General features: G+C 57.1%; 1 protein-coding gene across 2 annotated transcripts; it reads left to right on the plus strand.

Annotated features, from left to right (window-relative positions):
- The first annotated feature begins 3,944 nt into the window (after positions 1-3,944).
- On the plus strand, positions 3,945-19,284 carry SLC25A23 (solute carrier family 25 member 23). Of its 2 annotated transcripts, XM_056109548.1 has the most exons (10): positions 3,945-4,248; positions 6,053-6,176; positions 8,080-8,167; positions 9,010-9,121; positions 9,255-9,413; positions 10,710-10,862; positions 10,973-11,080; positions 12,859-13,026; positions 16,162-16,312; positions 17,762-19,284. In XM_056109548.1, the coding sequence occupies exons 1-10, from the start codon at positions 4,093-4,095 to the stop codon at positions 17,944-17,946; spliced, it is 1,404 nt and encodes a 467-aa protein (XP_055965523.1). In that variant the 5' UTR covers positions 3,945-4,092; the 3' UTR covers positions 17,947-19,284. The 2 variants fall into 2 exon arrangements, with proteins under 2 accessions (XP_055965523.1, XP_055965524.1); XM_056109549.1 differs by lacking the exon at positions 6,053-6,176 and having other exon boundaries at positions 4,110-4,248.
- The last annotated feature ends 3,920 nt before the right edge of the window (positions 19,285-23,204 follow it).

The raw sequence follows: 23,204 nt of genomic DNA on the forward strand, positions 1-23,204 counted from the left end.
CGACTGCAGCGCCCTCACGCGAGGGGCGGGGTAATTTCTGCTTTGCCTGTTTTGTTTTGATTTGTTTTGATTTGGGGCCGCACTCGGTAGTGCTCAGGGCTGACTCCTGGCTCTGCGCTCAGGAATCACTCCTGGGGGGGGGGGGGCTTAGGGGAGCCTGTTGGGGTGCGGGGATCCAATCGGGTCGGCCACTTGCAAAGAAAAGCACCCAACCTGCTATACTATAGCTCCAGCCCCCGGGGATCCCTGATTTGGAAAGGCATCCGCTTGGGTGACCTGTGAAATGAATGTCGCTGATAGGACTTTTGGCGTGGGAATGTACTGGAAACATCTAGAGGACACGCACATGCCTTAAAAGACCCCTGTGTGGGACCCAGCTGAGGAGGGGGAGGGGACATTTGTAGAATGTTTCTATGGGTGGAGGAACATAGGTTTACCCCCCCCATGGGGGGCCAACGCATAGTACAGTGGGGAGGGCGTTTAATTTGTACATGGCCGACCCGGGTTCGATCCCTGGCATCCCATAGGATCCTCTGAGCACCACCAGGAGTGATTACTGAGTGCAGAGCCAGGAGTAACCGCTGATCATCGTTGGTGTGGCCCCAAGCTTCCTCTCCACAAGAAACCCACCTGTGGGCTGGAGAGACAGTACAAGTGAACAGGGCATTTGCCTTGTAGGAGGCCGACCTGGATTTGGTCACCAGAACTCCAGATGGTTCCCTGAGTCCTAGGAGTGATTCCTGGGAGCCCAATCAGGAGGCAGCCCTGAGAAGCACAGCTGGGTATGGCTCAAAAAAGAGAGAAAGAAAGACAGAAAGAAGGAAGGAGGGAAGGAAGGAAGGAAAGAAAGAAAGAAAGAAAGAGAAAGAAGAAAGAAAAGAAGAAAGAAGGAAGAAATAAACCATGAGCTAGAGAGATGTGTGTGTTGGGGGGTGTTTGAGAACTTCAGGCACATAGTGAAACATCTGGGCAGAGGCTGATGTGGATAGACACACATCTGTCAATCAGACACCTGTGAGACAGCACCTGTTTGGCACCTGTGTCCCAATCACTCAGCTTGCAGGTTGTAAGGCACCTGTAAGACTCCCCTGGGGATGAAAATACCTACTAGGGGCCCCTCTTTAAGGAGCTCATTTGTCTGGGATACCCCTATAGGAGTATAAGAGCAGAGTCTCCTGCCCCCGGGCCTGGCTGTCCTCACTGGGGCCCCTTGGAGGGGGGAGGGTTGAGTTTCTCTCACCCCCCCCCCGCCCGCCCTGAGCAGAACCCCAGCAGCTGAGGACCTCCGGAGCCAGCCATGGCCATGCTGGGACCACTCTCCACATGTTCGGATGAGCCCCATGCATGAAAGAACTGGCAGAGGAACCCAGGCATGCGGGTCCAGGGGCTGAGGTCTCCAAGCCTACTCGAACTGGGACTGGGCCTTCTCCAACCAGACCCCCTCGTCTTCCAGTAGGTAGGCGTCACACCCACCAGCTGCCGCCAGCACCAGGTTGGTCCCATTAACGGCCAAGATGCAGAGACTATAAAATCCAGCTCCTAGAAGCGCGCGGCCGCATTGGTGGCCACGCAACATCTTATTATCTTATTTTCCTTTGGAGAACCTGGCAGGCTACCAAAAGTATCCTGCCCGCACGGCAGAGTCTGGCAAACTTCCCGTGTCGTGCTCAATATGCCAAATACCAGTAACAGTGATGGGTCTCATTCTCCTAATCCTAAAAGAGCATTGAAATGGCTCTTTTAAAATCTCAGGGCTAGGAAGAAGGAGACGTTACTGGTGCCTGCTCGAGGAAATTGACGAATAACAGGATGCTCGTGCTCGTGACCCCTATAGGAATATACCTGGGTTGCGGGCAGCGCTGGGGCATATTATTATTATTATTATTATTATTATTATATAATAAGCAGAAGTGGAGTGAGCACACAATGAGCCCGCCTAAGTTGTTTCATTGAATAAAGAATAGTGATAACGAGATGACATCCACTGGGGACTTTGGGTGCAGGGAGAATGAATCATTTCTGAACTACAGCGATGGGCAAGAAGCCTCGGTTGTGGCCGGGAGAAATAGAGACTAGGGAAGACCTTCACTTGCCTTGCATGCAGCCAACCCAGGTTCGGTCCTTGACACCCCCTAGGGTCCCCAAGAGCCAGGAGTGATCCCTGAGTGCAGATCCAGGAGGAACCTCTGAGCATAGCGGGGTGTGACGGCTCAAAATTTTTCAAGATTAAAATATTTTTAAAAGTCCAGATTGGGGAGGGGGGGGCTGGAGCAATAGCACAGCGGGTCGGGCGTTTGCCTTGCACGCAGCCGGACCCAGGTTCGATTCCCAGCATCCCATAGGGTCCCCCGAGCACGGCCAGGAGTCATTCCTGAGTGCATGAACCAGGAGGAACCCCTGTGCATCGCCGGGTGTGACCCAAAAAGCAAAAAAAAAAAAATTTTTTTTAAAAGTCCAGATTGGGGGCTGGAGTGATATAGCACAGCGGGTAGGGCATTTGCCTTGCACGCAGCCCGACCCAGGTTCGATTCCCAGCATCCCATAGGGTCCCCCGAGCATGGCCAGGAGTCATTCCTGAGTGCATGAACCAGGAGGAACCCCTGTGCATCACCGGGTGTGACCCAAAAAGCAAAAAAAAAAAAAAAAAAAAAAGTCCAGATTGTTTGCTCTTTCTCTGATGGGACACGTCGACCGGCCAGAGGGCGAGAGTGGCTGAACTTCCTTTTTCCCTCACCTCCCTTATAGGGTTCGGGCGAGGAAGCTCGAGAGAGGTGAGTAAAAGGCCTGGCATGTGCACGCATAGAATCCACGTTCGCTTTGGTCATTATTTGCTGTCAAGCGGGAGGGCGCCCCTCCCCCTATTGGTGAAAGGAGAAACTGCGTCCGCAACGAGTGGGTGGGACGTCCAGCAGGTGCAGCTTGCGCGACAGGCTGGGGCCCAGCTCCGGCTACTGGGTCTTTGTCCCCGGACTGGCCGCCGGGAACCTTCAGAGCCTCGGGCAGAGACGGAGACAGCCGACGGCCCGGGCGCTGCATTCGGCTGCGGCCCCTTTAAGACGCTGAGCCGAGCCTCCCGGCGGGGGGGGAAGGGGGTGGGGGGGACACGAGGCAGCTTCGGGTCAAGGGGAAGCCCCGCCCCCAGTGGGCGGGGCGAGCGGGCGCAGCCCCGGCGACTCTGACCAATAGGCGGCCGACTTTGCCGCAGCGCCGTTGGTTGATTTTACGTTTCCCACCCCCCACCCCGGGCCGCAAAGACGCGCGCGGGCGAGAAGAAGGCGCCGAGGCTGAGCCCCGCGTCTGGATTGATCTTCTGCGTCTGGGGCCGAGCCGGGACCGTGCAGCGGGCGGGCGGGCGGGCGGGCAGGTGGCGCAGACTTGGTTCTTGAATCTCTTCTGGGACGAGATCGTGCGGCATCGTACGGGTTGGGAGGTCGATTAAAAAAAAAGGAAAGATGCCACCCGATCGCTGGCAGCAGGCGAGACGAAACCCAGAACTGACTTTTTTTTTTTTTTTGAAAGGGTGCAGGGGAGTGTTGGTCCACACCCGGCGATCGAGGCTCAGGGCTTGGCTCTGCATTCAGGGATCGCGCCTGGCGATGCTCCAGGCCACCCTGGCAGGTGCCAGGGATTGCACCGGGCCGGCAGTGTGCAAGGCCAGCGGCCTCCCCGCTGCAGAACTGAACACTTTGGAACCGCCTCCTCCCCGGAGTGAACCCTTGCACCCCCGCGGGCAGGTGCAATACCGGAATAGCCCTGACCTCCCCGCCCCACACCCCCAGCCCCGCCCCCGGCCCCCCCTCCCCGCCCCCCACCCACCCACCCACCCACCCACCTCCCCAGCCGGCCGGGGCGTGGGGGCGTGGGGGGTGGGGGGAGGAGACGCGAGTTCCGGCGCGGGCGGCGACGGCTACCAGTCGGCGTCTCCTCCTGCGGGTGCCAGCGGCCGGCGGGCGGGCAGCGGCGGAGGCTGCGGTGGCCGTGGCCGCGGTGCTGGCCCTGCGGGGCCCCGGGGGGGAGGGGGAGCCGCGAAGCCCCCGCTGAGGCCGCCGCGGCCGGGCCTCCCCTCCCCCCCTCCCTGCGCGGGTGGGCGCCATGCGGGGGGGCCCGGGCGACGCGGAGAGGCGGCAGCGCTGGGGTCGCCTCTTCGAGGAGCTGGACAGTAACAAGGATGGCCGCGTGGACATGCACGAGTTGCGCCAGGGGCTGGCCCGGCTGGGCGCGGGCGACCCGGACCGCGGCGCCCAGCAGGTACCCCCCTCCGGCACCCCCCAGCCCAGCACAGCCCAGGCCGCCCCCCACCCCCGCCCAGTCCGCCTGGGGGACCCCCCTGCACGGCCGAACGCTGCTCCTTGTGTCCAGCCGGGGCATCGCTGGCCCCTTCGCCCTGGGCACCCGCCTCCGAGCCCAGAGGGGTCTCTCCAGAGCCCGGCCACCCCCCAAGCCCTTCGCCTGCAGTTCGGCTGCCAACCCCCGAGGTCCCGGTGGCTCCTGCCCCCGCCTCCCGCGCCGGGATGCCCGCCAGGCCACGCAGCCGGGTCCACTGTCCTGAGCTGGACACAGCTTGGGTTGAACTCTGCACAGCTCCAGGCTGGCCTGCAACCCCCCCCCTCTGGGAGGCACCGCTCCCCCACTGCCCTCAGCCTGTTTGCAATCCAACCCCCACCCCCGCCTGCCCTTTGCCAGGGACCCAGTCCTGGGGGGCCTGTCCAGCCTCAGACGGCCTCTACTCGCGGTGGCCGTCACCCAGGAGCCGTCACCCAGGGTGTCCCGCCTCCCATTTCCCAGATGGGGAAACTGAGGCTGCTGGTGGAGCTGGGCCCTGCTGGCTGGTCAGAGGGTGTCTGGGCCTGGGCTGTTACCGCCTCCAGGCAAAAGACATTTATAGGTGGTGGGGAGGGGGGGGCGGGGAAGGTGCTTGCCTAGTACATGGCTCTAGGTGCGATCCCCAGCATCGCATAGGGTCCCCCATGTCTGCCCTCCCAGCAGTAGTGATCCTTGAGCACAGAGTCAGGAGTCAGACCTGAGCACTGCTGGGTGTGACTCAAAACTAAAGAGAGAGGGGAGTGCCGAGAGATAGTACAGCGGGAAAGGCACTTGCCTTGCACACGGCTGACCCGGGTTCTATCCTTGGTGTCCCAGAGACCGCCCCCCTCACCAAGCCCTGGTGGGAGTAAGCCATGAGCACAGAGATAGGAGTAAGCCGTGAGCATAACGGTGTGCCCTCTTCCCCCCCCAAAAAAAAAAAAAAAAACAGGGAGAGAAGCACACAAGAGAGCCTGGGATGATGCAGCTCAGTGGGGGAGCACTGTGGGGGGAGTCCCTGGCACAAAAGAAAAGAAGAGCGAGAGGGGCCAGAGTCATAGTACAGCAAGGAGGGTGCTTGCCTCACATGAGGTTGACCCGGGTTCTGTCCTCAGCACCCCATAGGGTCCCCTGAGCCCCACCTGTGTGCAGATCCCTGTGTGCAGAGCCAGGAGTCAGCCCTGAGGACAGCTAGATGTGGGTCACCCTCCAAAAAAGAAAGGGGGAGAAGGAAATAAGGAAGGAAGGAAGGAAGGAAGGAAGGAAGGAAGGAAGGGGGGCTGGAGAGATAGCACAGCGGGTAGGGCGTTTGCCTTGCACGCAGCCGACCCGGGTTCGATTCCCAGCATCCCATAGGGTCCCCTGAGCACTGCCAGGGGTGATTCCTGAGCACAGAGCCAGGAGGAACCCCTGTGCATCGCAAGGTGTGACCCAAAAAGCAAAAAAAAAAAGAAAGGACCAGAAAGAAAGAGAAAGAAAAAATGGAAAGAAGGAAGGAAAGAAAAATAGGTTTCCCAGGAGTTCGAGCTCCCTGAGACCTCGCAGCCCTATGACCTTGAAGGCGGGCCCTGACCTTGAGCTGCCTCAGTTTGCCCTCTCCATCGCATTCTGCCAACCACCCTCTGAGGATCTGGGGGGTCTCTATCTCCATTCTCCCGGCGCTGGGCTCCGGGGAACCGCAGGGCTAGTCCTGAGTCCCACCACCGTTCATCACGGAGATCCTGGTGTCTGCCCCCATCCCGGTCCCCAGGGCATCTCCGCAGAGGGCAGCGACGCCGAGGTGGGGCTGGACCTGGAGGAGTTTATCTGCTACCTCCAGGAGCGCGAACAGCGTCTGCTCCTGCTCTTCCACAGCCTGGACCGCAACCAGGACGGTAAGGCAAGGCGCGGGCAGGGCTCCGGGCTGCTCCCCGCCACCCCCCTCCGCACCCCCAGTGGCACTGAGAATGCAGCGTGAGGAGGAGGGGCACGGCCGCTTCTCCCCGGTGACTCAGAGACTATTTCAGGAGCCTCCGTCACCCCCTTAGGTGGTTCGAGGCCCAACCACTCCAGCCCACCTGCTTTTTCCTTCCATGGTGGGACCCCTGATCTTCGTCTGCTCTGCCTCCCACCCACTGCTCCTCGACTCCCACCCCTCTCCCATCACAGCTTCTTTTCTTTTGCTTTTTGGGTCACACCCGGCGATGCCCAGGGGTTCCTCCTGGCTCTGCACTCAGAATTACTCCTGGTGGCGCTCGGGGGATCCTAGGGGATGCTGGGAATCGAACCCGGGTCGGCCACATGCAAGGCAAACGCCAGCCCCTCCCATTGCATCTTCTGTGCCTGCCCCCTGACCTCTTTTATTTTTTGCTTTTTTTTTTCTTGTTTTGGGATCACAGCAGCAGTGCTCAGGGCTTCCTCCCGGCTCTGCACTCAGGGATCACTCCTAGCAGGGCTTGGGAGACCCTATTGAATGCTGGGGATCGAACCCGGGTCTGCCGCATGCAGGACCAGCACCCTTCTTGCTATGGCTCTGCCTCCCCTGATCACTTCCTCACTTCCTTTTTTTTTTTTCTTTTTTTTTGTGTCACACCTGGTGATGCACAGGGGTTACTCCTGACTCTGCACTCAGGAATTACTCCTGGCAGTACTCGGGGGACCCTATGGGATGCTGGGAATCGAACCCGGGTCGGCCGCATGCAAGGCAAACGCCCTCCCCGCTGTGCTATCGCTCCAGCGCCTCCCCCCCCATCACTTCTTGATTCCCCAGGCTTAGAAATCCATTTACATACTCTTGGATTTATTTCTATCACGGTCACGATCCTCCTGTTGTTCATCAATTTGCTCGAGTGGGCCCAGTAACATCTTCATCGTGAGATTTGTTGTTACTGTGTTTGGCATATTGAATATGTCACGGGTCGCTTGCCAGGCTTTGCCGTGCGGGCGAGATCCTCTCGGTAGCTTGCCGGGCTCTCCGAGAGGGGCGGAGGAATCGAACCCAGTTCGGCTGGGCCTTCTGCATGCAAGGCAAACGCCCTACCACTGTGCTATCGCTCCAGCCCCCCCCCCATCACTACTTGATTCCCCGGGCTTAGAAACCCATTTACATACTCTTGGATTTATTTATTCTTTGTGTGTGTGTGTGTGGCGGTTGGAGGGGAAGGTTGTAGGTCACACCTACAAGGTGCTCAAGACGGGGTCCAGGTTCTGTGCTCAGGGATCACTCCGGAAGGAGATTTGGGTATCTTTTGGGGGCGCCAAGGATCCAAGCCAGAAAATGCCTTCTTCCTGTGTATCACTCCATTCTCTCATTTATTTATTCTTTCTTTATTTTTTTTTTTATTTTCTTTTGCTTTTCGGGTCACACCCGGCGATGCACAGGGCTTCCTCCTGGCTCTGCACTCAGGAATTACTCCTGGCAGTGCTCAGGGGGACCCTATGGGATGCTGGGAATCGAACCCGGGTTGGCCGCGTGCAAGGCAAACGCCCTCCCCGCTGTGCTATTGTTCCAGCTCCTTATTTATTCTTGCATGGAGCAGAATAGTTCCACCCCCTCCTCTCTGAGCCAGAGTGGGGGTGACAGGGAGACCCCCTCCCTGCCGTACACCTCATCTGTGTCCCGGGATCCTGGGTCTATTTTTGTCGGTGGGGGGCGGGGGCTATACCTGGAGATGCTTAAGGGTTCCTCCAGGCTCTGCACTCAGGAGTTACTCCTGGTGGTGCTTGGGGGACCCAATGGGGTGCTGGAGATTAAACGCCCATCATGCCAAGGGACCCCTTGCCCTGTCCCCTCTGCAGGTCATATCGATGTCTCTGAGATTCAGCAGAGCTTCCGAGCATTGGGAATTTCCATCACATTGGAGCAAGCCGAGAAAATTCTACACAGGTGAGTCAGCAGGGGAGGCATTGGGGGGGGCTGTCCCTCACCCCCCAGCCCCTCAACCTCTTTGAGTCTCCAGGACTCCGACCCAGCGCTGGCATGTGGGTGTGGTCGAGAAGCTGGACTTCACTGGTGCCTCCGTGCGCCTGTTTCCCGCACCCTGGTAAAAAGGGAGCACCTCTGGCAGAATAACAGTACCGAGCTGAAGGTGCTGGCCTTAAAGCCAACCGCCAGGGGCTGGAGAGATAGCACAGCGGGTCGGGCGTTTGCCTTGCACGCGGCCGACCCGGGTTCGATCCCCAGCATCCCATATGGTCCCCCAAGCACCGCCAGGAGGAATTCCTGAGTGCAGAGCCAGGAGTGACCCCTGAGCATTGCTGGGTGTGACCCAAAAAAGGCAAAAAAAAAAAAAAAAAAAAAAAAAGCCAACCGCCAGCACCGCATGGGAGTTCCCCAAGCACCCGCCAGGGCGGCGCTCCTGAGCACAGAGCCAGGAATTGTCCCCAGCCCCAGCACCGCTAACACCCCCTTTCGCCCCTCCCCTCCCCACCTCCAAATAAACGGAGGCATTTCTCTCTCTTTTTTTTTTTTTTTGGTTTTTGGGTCACACCTGGCGATGCACAGGGGTTATTCCTGGCTCTGCACTCAGGAATGACTCCTGGCGGTGCTCAGGGGACCCTATGGGATGCTGGGAATCGAACCCGGGTGGGCCCCGTGCAAGGCAAACGCCCTACCCGCTGTGCTATCGCTCCAGCCCCGAGGTATTCCTCTTTACCCTTCAAACCCAGGCCCTGGCAGGGGCCTTGACTCTGTCCCCCCCACTGCGCTCCCCTTTCCCCCCCCACCAGCATGGACCGAGATGGGACGATGACCATTGATTGGCAGGAGTGGAGGGACCACTTCCTCTTGCATTCGCTGGAGAATGTGGAAGACGTGCTCTACTTCTGGAAACATTCCACGGTGAGGTGGGGGTGCCCCGGGCCGGAGGGGGGTGGCCAGTGGGAGAAGGGAGCAGTGCCCTGTCCCCATCCCCTGCCTCTGCTCCTGTCCCTCCCCTCCCCCACAGTTTCACAGCCCCGCCCTCCATCCACAGGTACTGGACATCGGCGAGAGCCTGACGGTCCCCGATGAGTTCTCCGAGCAGGAGAAGATGACAGGCATGTGGTGGAAGCAGCTGGTGTCCGGCGCGGTGGCGGGGGCCGTGTCCCGAACGGGCACTGCGCCCCTGGACCGTCTCAAGGTTTTCATGCAGGTGAGGAGTCCCGGGGTGAGGATGGAGCAGGGCTCAACCTGGGTTCGATCCCCAGCATCCCATATCCCCCGAGCGCAGCCAGGAGTAATTCCTGAGTGCAGAGCCAGGAGGAACCCCTGAGCATCGCCAGGTGTGATCCAAAAAGCAAAAGAGAGTCCGGGAGTGACATGTCCCTCTATTCGCAGAAAGTGACCCCATCCCCAATTGAAAAAATTTATAGTGATAGCACAGCGGGTAGGGTGTTTTTTGCCTTGCACGCGTCCGACCCGGGTTCGATTCCTCTCAGAGAGCCTGGGAAGCTACCAAGAGTATCCTGCCCGCATGGCAGAGCCTGGCAAAGCTCCCCGTGGTGTTATTTGATATGCCAAAAACAGTAACAACAAGTCTCACAGTGGAGACGTTACTGGTACTCAAGCAAATCGATGAACAAGGAAGAACAGTGCTACAGTGCTTCGATTTAAAAAAAAAACGCGGGTCTTGGGGCTGGAGCAATAGCACAGCGGGTAGGGCGTTTGCCTTGCACGCGACCCACTAGGGTTCGATTCCCAGCATCCCATGTGGTTCCCTGAGCACCGCCAGGAGTAACTCCTGAGTGCAGAGCCAGGAGGAACCCCTGTGCGTCGCCGGGTGTGACCCAAAAAGCAAAAAAAAAAAAAAAAAAAAAAAAAAGAAAACGCGAGTCAGGGAGGGCATTTCCTGTGCCTCGCTGGCCAGCAGACCTGAGTGCCATCCGCAGCACCCCACAGAGCCTCCCTGTGCCCCGCCAGGAGGGATACCTGAGTGCAGAGCCAGGAGTCAGCCCTGAGCATTGCGGGGTGCAGCCCACACCCTCAAAAATAGCAAAACAGGGGCTGGAATGATAGTACAGCGGGTAGGGCGGTTTGCCTTGCACGCGACCCACTAGGGTTCGATTCCCAGCATCCCATATGGTTCCCTGAGCACCGCCAGGAGTAATTCCTGAGTGCATGAACCAGGAGTGACCCCCAGTGCATCGCCAGGTGTGACCCAAAAAGCAAAAAAAAAAAAAAAAAAAAAAGGCAAAACAGGGGCTGGAATGATAGCACAGCGGGTAGGGCGTTTGCCTTGCACGCGACCCACTAGGGTTCGATCCCCAGCATCCCATAGGGTCCCCTGAGCACCGCCAGGAGTCATTCCTGAGTGCATGAACCAGGAGTAATCCCTGTGCATCGCCAGGTGTGACCCAAAAAGCAAAAAAAAAACAAAAAACAAAAAAAAATAGCAAAACACAGAAACGTAGAAAATAGTCCACTCCACGCTTTGTCTCCCCCCACCCAGGTTCATGCCTCCAAGACCAACAAGCTCAACATCCTGGGGGGGCTCCGCAGCATGATCCAGGAAGGGGGCGTGCGCTCCCTGTGGCGGGGGAACGGCATCAACGTGCTCAAGATCGCCCCGGAGTCCGCGATCAGGTTCATGGCCTATGAGCAGGTGTGGTGCTGGGCGGGGCGGGGCCCGGGAGAGGCCACGCCCAGTGGGCGGGGCCAACTAGGCTCCGCCCCCAGGCCCCAACCACTCACCTGTCCCCGGCCCCCCCCCAGATAAAGCGGGCCATCCGTGGACAGCAGGAGACCCTCCGGGTGCAGGAGCGCTTCGTGGCGGGTTCCCTGGCCGGTGCCACGGCCCAAACCATCATTTACCCCATGGAGGTGAGCCTGGAGGGGGGGGGCATCTCTTGGACAGAAAGGGATTCTTGGGAATGCTTGGACCCTGGGGCAAATTTTTTATTTTATTTTATTATATTTTTTATTTTTTAATAGTGAGACATCATGAGGTACAGTTGCAGACTTACACATTTTTGTGCTTGGGTTTCAATTTGACAATGATCAAGTCCCCATCCCTCCACCAGTGCCCAGGGGCAAATTTTTTTGAGGACCAAGTGTTTTCAGGTTCTGGGTTATGGGGGGAGGGAGGTGTCTGTTAGAAATCGGACGGACAGAGAACTCGAATTCCTTCCTCTGGGCCTCTGAGAACAGAGAAGTGACTTCCTGGGCCCAAAATAGCCGCCTGGACACCGGTCATCACATCACATCCACCTTGCAGCTGAGAAGGAATGACGGATGAAGAAATACCTCCTTCTGCCTGGCTTTTTTATTTGTTTATTTTTTTTTTGTTTGCATGTTTTCTGGAATTGGCATTTGATGTTCTTCTGATGTCTTGGCCACACCCTTAGGGAAGCTGAAACGTGGAATCTTTCTTTCTGGAGGACTATGTAGGCTGAAGGTTCTAGTTTCTGTAACTCAGAGTGAAGGTTGCACTTACCAGGCAGTAGCAATAGTTGCCACGGGCAGCTGATACATGTAACTGTATCTGGATGTGGAGTTTGGGGATAGCAGAAGATTCTAAGAGTGCTTTATTATTTGGGGACCGTCTTTGGGAGACACTCTTGGCCCAGCTCAGGGGCCGTGTGGTGCCAGGAGATTTGCAGCCCCGTGAGCCAATATGTCCTTTTATTTTCACTTATTTCTCTTTGGTTTGGTGGGGGGGCTGCACCCAGCTATGCTCAGGGCCAACTTCTGGCTCTCCATTCAGGGATCACTCCTGGTGAGCTCAGGGGGCCTCATGGGGTGCCAGAACTCAAACCTGGGGGGCCGGAGTGATAGCACAGCAGGTAGGGCGTTTGCCTTGCACGCAGCCGACCCGGGTTCAATCCCTGGCATCCCATATGGTCCTCCAAGCATTGCCAGGAGTAATTCCTGAGTGCAAAGCTAGGAGTAACCCCTGAGCATTGCTGGGTGTGACCCAAAAAGCAAAAAAAAAAAAAATGCTTGGGGCTGGAGCAATAGCACAGTGGGTAGGGCGTTTGCCTTGCATGCGGCCAACCCAGGTTCGATTCCCAGCATCTCATATGGTCCCCTGAGCACCGCCAGGGATGATTCCTGAGTGCATGAACCAGGAGTAACCCCTGTGCATTGCCGGGTGTGACCCAAAATCCCAAAAAGCAAAGCAAAAAAAAAAAATCAGGGATCTGGGCAGGAGTGATAGGCACAGCGGGTAGTGCATTTGCCTTGCACGCAGCTGACCCGGGTACAATCTCCAGCATCCCATAGGGTCCCCCGGAGTACCACCAGGAGTAATTCCTGAATGCGGAGCCAGGAGTCAGCCCTAAGCACTACCGGGTGTGGCCCCCAAACAAAAGCCAGGGAGCCGCATCCACAGTGGGGGTCCCAGTAGGCTGGATCACATGGTGTCGGGTACCCCAGATGCTCCTGACCTGGGTTGTTCTTCCAGCCCACCCCATTTCCGGCAGAGTCACGTGGGGGCACAGCTCAGAGCATTTCCCAGCTTGATGCCATCGGGTGGGGACTACTTGTTCTCTGGGTCTCCTGCCCCCCTCCCCTCGGGGTCGGTATCCCCCAATCCCTGTATTCCCAACGTGCTCTTCCAGGGACTTTTGATTCAGGGGTTTCCCCCGGGTTCTCCCCAGGTGCTGAAGACACGGCTGACCCTGCGCCGATCCGGCCAGTACCACGGCCTGCTGGACTGTGCGCGGCGCATCCTGGAGCGCGAGGGCCCGCACGCCTTCTACCGCGGCTACCTGCCCAACATGCTGGGCATCGTCCCCTACGCGGGCATCGACCTGGCCGTCTATGAGGTCAGTGGCTATCCCATCCTCCCACCTCTGGCCTGGGACACTTCCGGTCCTTGAGATATGGCAACCAAAGAATGTGTTTTTTTGTGTTTTGTGGTTATTGGGTCACACCCGGTGATGCACAGGGGTTTTCCCTGGCTCTTGCATTCAGGAATGACTCCTGGCGGTGCTCGGGGGACCATATGGGATGCTGGGAATCAAACCCGGGTCGGCTGCGTGCAAGGCAAACGCCCTACCCACTGTGCTATTGCCCCAGCCCTGCCCCAGGACTTTTTGACTCCTAGGGAAGCTGTTCAGAAGAGCAAGAAGGGAAGGACTTGAGGGAGAGTCCAGTGGAGAGGGCGCTGGCCTTGCAAGTGGTCAAGCAGGCTTGATCCCCAGCATCCCAAAGGGTCCCCCAAGCCCCGCCAGAGTGATTGCTGAGTGCAGACCCGGGAGGAAGCCCTGAGCATCACCGGGTGTGGCCCCAGAACAAAAACAGCAAAATAAAATTGACACCAGTTTGTTCATGCCAGAGTGTTAGGACAGCGGGGCGGGTGTTTGCCTTGCAGGCGGCCGACCTAGGTTCGATCCTCGGCATCCCCATAGAGTCCCCCGAGTCCTGCCAGGAGGGAGATTGCTGAGTGCAAAGCTGGAGGAAGCCCTGAGCACCGCCAAACGTGACCCAAAAACCAAAATCAAAACCAGAAATTCAAGAAGGGGGGCTGCAGGGCCGGATAGCACAGCGGGTAGGGCATTTTGCCGTGCACGTGGCCGACCTGGGTTCAATTCCCGGCATCCCATATGGTCCCCCAAGCACCGCCAGGAGGGATTCCTGAGTGTAGAGCCAGGAATAACCCCTGAGCATCGCCGGGTGTGACCCAAAAAGCAAAAAAAAAAAGAAGGGGGGCCGCGGAGAACAGTGGGGGAGAACATTGGGGGAACTATCCCCCACACATGCAGCGAGCAGGAAAGCTGGTCAAGAAGCAAATAAAATTGTCTCATCCTCCAAAGTTCAAGGAAGATGATGTCCCTGGATGTGACAGAAGGCATTGGGGGCGAGTAGCAAGGGCTTCAAAATGACATTAGAGGGGTTGGAGCGATAGTACAGCCGGTAGGACATTTGCCTTGCACACGGCCGACCCAGGCTCGAGTCCCAGCATCCCAGATGGTCCCCCGAGCACCGCCAGGAGCGATTCCTGAGTGCAGAGCCAGGAGTAAGCCCTGTGCATTGCTGGGTGTGACCCAAAAAGAAAAAAAAGAAAATAATGACATTACAGCAAGTTGTTCACTTCCGGTTTTGTGGGGAGCAGATGTGAACCAGGCAGAGGCCTTGTGAAGACAAAGATCAAAAAGGTGAAAATGAGAGGAGAGAAGGAAGAGGAGGGGGAGGAAGGCTTTTTGTTTTGTTTTGTCTTGTTGTTTGGGGGCCATACCTAGCTGCGTTCAGGGTTGACTCCTGGTTCTGTGCACAGGCATCACTCCTGGTGGGGCTCAAGGGATCCTGTGGAGTACCAGGGATCGAACTGGGGTCTCTCTTTTTTTTTTTTTTTTCTTTATTGAATCACCGTGAGAACAGTCACAAGGCTTTCCGGTTTAAGTCTCGGTCATACAATGATCAAACACCCATCCCTTCACCAGTGCACATGTTCCACCATCAAGAACCCCAGTGTAGGGGCCGGAGCGATAGCACAGCAGGTTAAGGCGTTTGCCTTGCACGCGGCCGACCCGGGTTCGATCCCCGGCATCCCATATGGTCCCCCGAGCACCGCCAGGAGTAATTCCTGAGTGCAGAGCCAGAAATAACCCTTGAGCATCGCTGGGTGTGACCCCAAAAGAAAAAAAAAAAAGAACCCCAGTATATATAACTGAAACGCAAGCACAAAAGTTTGTAAGTCTACAACTGTACCTCATGGTGTTTCACTAATAAAAATTAAAAAAAAAATAAAAATTAGTATATCCCCCATCCCACCCACCCACCCCGCCGTTGTGGCAGGATCAATTCCACTTTCCTCTCGCTCTACTTTGAGTACATTCAATTTTTTTGACAGAAGACCTATCATTATTGCTTGGAATTTTCCCTCAACAGGTCTGCCTGCTGAGAAGGCATCATTAGATAATTTGTTTTCTATTGCTGATAATGAAGAGCATATGATGTCGTGTGGCCGCACAGTTTGGGATTTCTGATATTTTAGTAATTAAATCCGGAAGGATTTCTGCCAGAAGCCGCTGGGTTCCGAGCTTGTGAACCGGGGTCTCTTGTCTCTTGCATGCAAAGCCTGCACTTGGCACCTTAAGCTCGCTCTCTCTCTCTCTCTCTCTCTCTCTCTCTCTCTCTCTCTCTCTCTTCCCCCCACCCCCAACTAGCAGGTGCATTGCTGAAATCAGGCGCCTGTTTTGTTTTTTTGTTGTCTGGTTTTTGTTTTGGGATCACATCTGGCCATGCTCAGGGCTTCCTTCTGGCTCTGCACTCAGGAATTACTCCTGGCGGTGCTCAGAGAGGACCCAACGGGATGTCAGGAATCGAACCCAGGTTGGCCACATGCAAGGCGGCCAGCAGCACCCCCCTGGTGTGCTGTCGCTCCGGACCCCCAGGCTCCTGTTTCTTCTGGTTGGTTTGGGGGTGGCTCCACACAGCCTTACCCCCAAGCTCTGTGCTCTTGGATCATTCCTGGTACAGCCCAAGGAGATGCTGGGGGTTGAACCCGATCCGCCTAGTGCAAGGACAGCACTTTCCTGGCTGTGCTCTCTCTCCCACCTGGCCACCAGGCCACCATGCTCAGGGCTGACTCCTGGCTCTGCGCTCAGGAATCACTCCTGGCGGTGCTCGGAGGACCCAATGGGATGCCAGAGATCGAACCCAGGTCGGTCGCGTGCAAGGCAAATGCCCTCCCTGCTATCCTATGGCTCCAGCCCTGAGTGCCCCCACTTCTTTTTTTTTTTTTGGCTTTTTGGGTCACACCCGGCGATGCACAGGGGTTCCTCCTGGCTCTGCACTCAGGAATTACCCCTGGCGGTGCTCAGGGGACCCTGTGAGATGCTGGGAATCGAACCCGGGTCGGCCGCATGCAAGGCAAACGCCCTACCTGCTGTGCTGTCACTCCGGCCCCGAGTGCCCCACTGCTAACCTTCCTCCCTTCCTCCTGCCCTCCCTGCCAGACCCTAAAGAACCACTGGCTTCAGCAGTACAGCCACGAGTCTGCGAACCCCGGGATCCTGGTCCTGCTGGCCTGCGGCACCGTGTCCAGCACGTGTGGCCAGATCGCCAGCTACCCGCTGGCCCTGGTCCGTACTCGGATGCAGGCGCAAGGTGAGGTTGGGTGGGGCAGAGGATACCAGGGGAGGTTGGGGTGTGGGGGCCGCCGCCAGGATTCAGCGTTGGGGGGAGGCTCTCTGTCCCGACAGGGGACCTTCATCCGCCCCGTGGTCTCAGCAGACAGCCCCCCTTTCAGGCTGGCAACTTGAACCTCTTTATTTATTTATTTATTTATTTGGTCACAGTGATACACAGGGGTTCCTCCTGGCTCATGCACTCAGGAATTACTCCTGGCAGTGCTTGGGGGACCAAATGGGATGCTGGGAATCGAACCCAGGTCGGCCGCGTGCAAGGCAAACGCCCTCCCCGCTGTGCTATCGCTCCAGCCCCGCAATTTGAACCTCTTTATTTTTTAGTTTTAGCCTGATTCCTGGCTCTGCACTCAGGAATCACTCCTGGGGATATTCGGGGGACCCTGGGGGATGCCAGGGATCGAACCCGGTCAGCCGCAAGGCAAACGCCCTCCCTGCTGTACTATTGCTCTGCTCACCCCCGACCCCCATGAATTAATTTTCTTCCCTCCTTCCCTCCTCCCTGAATCTCCTTGAAGATTTTCCAAAATGTTGGTTTTTGGGGTAGCGAAGTTTGTGGGTGCAGGGAGGAAGGTGGGTATGGGAGGAGGGCCTGGAGGAAGAGTCCAGTTGGTGGGGCACTTGCTTTGCACGTGGCCTTCTGGGGTTCATTCCCTGGCATCCCAGGTGGTCCGCTGAGCACTGCCAGGAGTGATTCCTGAGCACAGAGCCAGGAGTAACCCCTGAGTATCACTGGCTTCAGAAAAAAAATGAAGAAATGCAGCCCCTTTGAAGGACTGGTTCTATCAGGTGGGGTTCAAGAGGAGAAATCCCCCAGCCCCCCCGGGATTGCCCAACTGTGAACTTCAGAATGGAGGAGGGGTGAGCTGGAGAGGAGGGAGGAGTCTGATTCCAGAAAGGAAAAAATCACTTTGCTCGAGCACGTGAGTGCGCGCGTGGGCACACACACACACACACACACACACACACGCACGCATGCATGCGTGTGCCTGCCTGTTCGTCCTCTGCTCCTTCCAAACCCCGCCGTTCCCACTGGGAGAAAGGTGAGTAGCCAAGTTCAAGGCCATAAATAGTGACTGATGAGGGCCAGAGCGATAGTCCAGCAGGGAGGGCAATTTGCCTTGCACACGGGTGACCCGGGTTCAATCCCCGGCGTCCCCTATAGTCCCCCGGGCACCACCAGGAGTAATTCCAGAGCACAGAGCCAGAAATGCGACCCAAAAAGGAGGAAAAAAAAAAAAGTGACCGATCAGCAGGTCCCTATGGTAGTTTCACGGGCTCTCTCCTTCCCACTGCGGGGACCCCCTGGGCCAGCCTCGGAGGGGACGGTGGAGGCTGAGCAGGGAACGAGGGCTCGGGTGGGGAGACCGGGGACCTTACTGGACCTCTGCCCCCATCCCCCTCTCTGCAGCGTCCATCGAGGGCGCCCCGCAGTCTTCCATGCTGGGGCTGCTACGGCACATCGTGGCCCAGGAGGGCGTGCGGGGCCTCTACCGGGGCATCGCCCCCAACTTCATGAAGGTCATCCCGGCCGTGAGCATCTCCTACGTGGTCTACGAGAACATGAAGCTGGCGCTGGGGGTCACATCCAGGTGAGGGACCGGAGCCTGACCCCCGCCGCCCACCCCAGTCACTGCACGTCCAGGGGAGCCCCAGCGCCCCCCCTTACACACACACACACACACACACAACACACACACACTCAGCCCGCAGGATCCCCGCAGGCCAGCGAGGGGCACCTGCGCGTCTTCACATTCCAGCCCCTGGATCCCACGTCGCCCCGCCCTGCCCAGCGGGGCCCGACGACCATGTCTTAACCACCCGAGCCCTCTCAGGGGTCCCAAGACCCTCATCACAGGAGCACATCACGCTCATAGCCCAGCGTCCAGCAGCCCCGGACCCCCCATCCGGTGTCTTCATGCCACCCTAGATCCCAGATTCCCCACCCACTGGTGGATTCTAGATTTCCCTCAGCTTCCAGCCCTTGGAGTTTCAAGCTCAGCCACTGGATTATTGGACGCTCGAGAGACCTCAGTCACTGGATCAATGCAATGCCTAGATCTGGGGGTGCCCCTCCCCCATGACACTGGATCCCAGATTCCCCTCACCTCGCCCACTGGATCCCCAGAGTCCTTCGCCTTGACACTGCTTCCTGGAGCCTTCTGCTACAAATCGCCAGATCCCTACATTCCAGCCCTCCTCCTGACCCACTGGGTTCCAGATCCCTGAGTCCCAGATCCCTGGATCCCGACCCCCTGGATCCCAGATTGCCAGGTTCCGACCCACTGGCTCCTGGATCCCAGATCCCTGGATCCCGACCCCCTGGATGCCAGATTGCCAGGTCCCGACCCACTGGCTCCTGGATCCCAGATCCCTGGATCCCGACCCCCTGGATGCCAGATTGCCAGGTCCCGACCCACTGGCTCCTGGATCCCAGATCCCTGGATCCCGACCCCCTGGATCCCAGATTGCCAGGTCCCGACCCACTGGCTCCCGGCTCCTAAAACCACTACAAGAAGAGTCCAGCAACAGAACTCGTGGGTCCTGGTGACTCTCAGGACCTCACCGCCAAGGAGGCCAACGGGGGGACATTTCCGGGCATCAGATTTCCTGTCCAACCCCTGATTCCCACCCTGATTGCTCACCTCCCCGACCCAGCACTGGATCCCAAGCACGCAGACCCCACATCTAGATCCCAGTGAATTCAGCCCACAGAGCTTCTTCCCCCCCCAGCACACACCCCGCCCACCGTGATGAGCGCCCCCAGGTCCTAAGGGGCCTGCAGGGAAGCCGGGTGCTGGCCTCTTAAGGGTCCTCCAGACATTCCAGGGGACAGGTCGCGAGTCCCCAGGTGACCCCCTGCCTCCTGGCGCTGTGTGAAAGCAGCTCCCCACAACTCACAATTTTTCAGTGGGACGGGGGGGGGGGGGGAGAGTTCCCCGGCCCCCTCCCCACCTTACAGCCTGGGTCCCTCTGAAGGATGGGGGAGCTGCTCATTCTTAGGGACCAGCGAGGAAGTCCTCTGAGACTCGGGGATGATTCCTGGAGGGGGAAACCCCCCCACACACGCCCAGCACTGCCAGCTCCCCTCCCCCCAGGTGCCAGAATCAAGAGGGTCCAGACCACTTCCCCCTCACCCCAAGCTCCCAACAATGTAGACACAGGCACGCACAAGCCAAATGCCCCCCCCCACTTAACTCCAGGCCTATTTTTCTATGAGAGAAGTCACCCCCCACACACACCTGCCCCACCCCCCCCAGCACCCCACCCCCCCACCCCGTCCTGATCCATTTTGCACTTTATATTTGGATCTTGAGCTTAAGATCACTGGGCGACCCACTTCTTCCACGTCTGGGGGGGGAACCCCATTAAAAGGCCACGGAAGAGGAACTGAATGTTTGGGAAACTGGAGGAACCCCCCCCCCCACAAAGACTTCCACCACCCCTCCACCCCGCCCCGCTGTGTGTGTTATTTCAAACGAAGAGATCAAAAAGAAATACATTTTTCTAAGCTTGTTCCTTGTGGTGCTGACTGAAGGGGGAGTTGGGTGTGGGTGTGGCCCCCCCCACCTAAATGATGCCCTCCCAAGCCTCAGTTTCCCCCGCTGTACGGGGAGCAGAAGTGCACACTGAGCAAGGCTTTTGCCTTGTACACCGCTGACCCCAGTATCACATCGGAGCAATTCCTGAGTTCAGGGCCAGGAGTAACTCCCTGAGCATTGCCGGGTGTGACCCCCCCAACCCCAAAAAAATAAACAAAAAATTGCATCTAGAGCAATAGTATGCTTTCCTTGCACGCGGCCAAAAAAAAACCAGTTTATTTTGCTGGTGATCAAACCCAGGGCCACAGGTCTCTACCCAGCCAGGATCTCTGCCCCTGCGGCCACACAGTTTAAAATTTAACTGGGGGGTCAGAGAAGGCCTCGTGGAGATAGTGACATTTGAATGTAAGTTTACAGGCAAGGTGGTGCAGGCTGGAGCCACGGGGGCAGTGGTGGTGGGCGCTGGGGGACATCCCAGGTAGCGGGTCTGGCCTATGCAAAGGTCCGGGGGCAGGACAAAGCCCATCAGATGAGAGGAGCAGAGAGAAGGCTGGAAGTGGGAGGCGGACGGGATCGAGGGAGGGAGGAGGAGAGGAGAACCATGTGGTGCCCGTCCAAGAGGGCAGAGGGAGAACTTTGCACTTTGCCCTGAAGGAGAAGGGTGCCCCCCCCCCCCAGGGCTGCCAATAGCTGGGGGGAAGGGTGAGGGGCGGGGGCCGCGGCGGGGGCGGGGACTGATGCGGGAGCTCAGCGCGCCCTCTGGTGGCCGCTGGGCGGAAAGACAGACGGGATGTGCCGGGGAGGTGGGAGCGGTCCGAGGGGCCCAGAGCGGAGGCCGGGGATGCCTTCACCTGCAGCTAAAGGGGATAGCGCTCAGGGGCTGGGTAGCGCGTTTGCCTTGCACGCGGCCGACGTAGGTTCGATTCCCAGCATCCCATAGGGTCCCCTGAGCACCACCAGGAGCACCACCAGGAGCACCACCAGGAGCACCACCGGGTGTAACCCCTGTGCATTGCCGGGTGTGACCCAAAAAGCAAAAACGTGCCCGGGGTTCTCCCTTCCCTGCACCGCAGAGCTGCAGAGCTGGGCATGGCCCGAGTCGGGCCAGGTGTGGCTTCCCAAACCCCAAAACAGTGAGAACGCATCCACTTCCCCCGCCTCAGGACTTGGGAACTGACGCTGGAACCACCCAGGGCACCCAGGATACTCTCCCCGAAGGCCGACCGGCCTCTAGAAGGGCCCTACTACAAGATTTATTCTCTGGCCTGGGCGAGAGGAGGACGGTTTGCCTAGCACACAGGTTTGATTCTCCGGCACCCCCATAGGGTCAACCCTGAGCACCGCCAGGAGTGCAGAGCCAGGAGTCACCCCTGAGCATCGCTGGGTGTGACCCCAGAAGCCAATAAATAAATACGAAGAGATAATATGAAGAGATTAAAGCAGTTGCCTTGGGGGCAGAGTACGGTGGGTAGAGCCTTGCACGCAGCTGACACGGGTTTGATCCCTGGCACCCCAAGGGTCCCCCAGCACCTCCGGGAGGAGTAAGTCCTGAGTGCAGAGCCAGGAGTCACCCAAGCAGTGCCACGTGTGACCCAAAAATCGAAAAAAGTAAATAGGGCTGAAGCAACAGTACAGCGGGTGGGACGTTTGTCTTGCACGTGGCCAACCTGAGTTTAATCCCCTGCATCCCATGGGGTCCCTCAAGCACAGGAGTGATTCCTGAGTGCAGAGCCAGGAGTAACCCCTGAGCATTGCTGGGTGTGACCCAAAGAGCAAAAAAAAAAAAAAAACCACAAAAAGTAAATAAATAAATAAAGCACTTGCCTTGTACCCAGCTGATTCCAGTTCAGTCCCGACACCTCATGAATTCTCCCTGAACACGGCCCAGAGAGACCCACTCAAGCACAGAGTCAGGGTGGCCCCCAAACTGTCCAACTACCCAACTTCCTCTTTCCTTGATGACACTCAGAGAGGTCAAACTGTGGGTTCCCAAGGTAAGAACTCGCATGGGTGGGGTCGGAGAAATAGGACAGCCGGGAGGGCACTTGTCTTGCATGAAGCTGATCCAGGTTCAATCCCTCAAGCTCCACCAGGAGTGATCCCTGAACACAGAGCCCGGGGATCAGCTCTGGGCATGGCCAGGTGGGGCCCCCAAGCAAAACCAAAACGGGAATTATCAGGGATTCATTCTTATCCTGGATTATTATTATTTTTATTTATTTTTATTCTGGATTCTTTTTTTCCTTTTTTCCCTTTATAATTTTTTCCCTTTATTTTATTTATTTATTTTAGTTGTAGATTTACTATATTTTGTGCTTGGGTTTCGATTATACAATGATCAGATACCCATCCCTCCACCAGTGCCCAATTTCCACCACCATGGATAATATCCCTCCCACCCCCGTCCCCCCATCCCCCCCTGCCTCTGTGGCAGGACAATCCCCTGTGTTCTCTCTCTCCTTTTGGGTGTTGTGGTCTGCAAAAGAGGCATTGAGTGGCAAACATGTTCAGTCCATAGTCTACTTTCGACATGCATCTCCCCTCCTGGGAGGATCCTCCAAACACCCTTTATTTGGTGCTCCCTTCTCTATCTGAACTGCCCTTTCCTCTAGGATACCCGGCTGGCCTCTAAGTTATGGAGTAATCCTCCTGGTGCTGATCTCAGCTATTCCTGGGTATTAATCTCATACTTTGTTACTTTATATCCCCCAGATGAATGCAATCTTTCTATGTCTATCCCTCTCTTTCTGACTCATTTCGCTTAGCATGATACTTTCCATGTTGTACCACTTGTATGTAAATTTCATGACTTCATCTTTTCTGACAGCTACATAGTACTCCATTGTGTAGATGTACCAGAGTTTCTTTAACCAGTCATCTGTTCTTGGGCATTCAGGTTTCTTCCAGTTTCTGGCTATTGTAAAGAGTGCTGCAATGAACAAACAAGTGCAGATCTCACTTCGACTATACATTTTTGCCTCTCTGGGATATATTCCCAGGAGTCCCTTTATAATTTTTATTTTATTTATTTATTGGTTCTGAGGCCACATCCCGCAATGGGCTTACTCCTGGCTCTGCACTCAGGCAGTGACTCCTGGCAGTGGTCAAGGGACCCTTCGGGATGCCGGGATCAAACCCGGTCAGCCATGTACAAGGCAAGTGCCCTCCCTGCTGTGCTATGTCTCTGGCCTCTCAAACCAGGATTTTTAGCTCCATCGCTGAAGCCTGATTAAATGGGGACAACCTTATCCCCCTTCTCCTCCTTGTCATTCTTTTTTTTTTTTTTTGCTTTTTGGGTCACACCTGGCGATG

This window comes from Sorex fumeus, unplaced genomic scaffold (assembly GCF_029834395.1).
Source record: "Sorex fumeus unplaced genomic scaffold, SorFum_2.1 ptg000309l, whole genome shotgun sequence".
In the NCBI taxonomy this organism is placed as follows: domain Eukaryota; kingdom Metazoa; phylum Chordata; class Mammalia; order Eulipotyphla; family Soricidae; genus Sorex; species Sorex fumeus.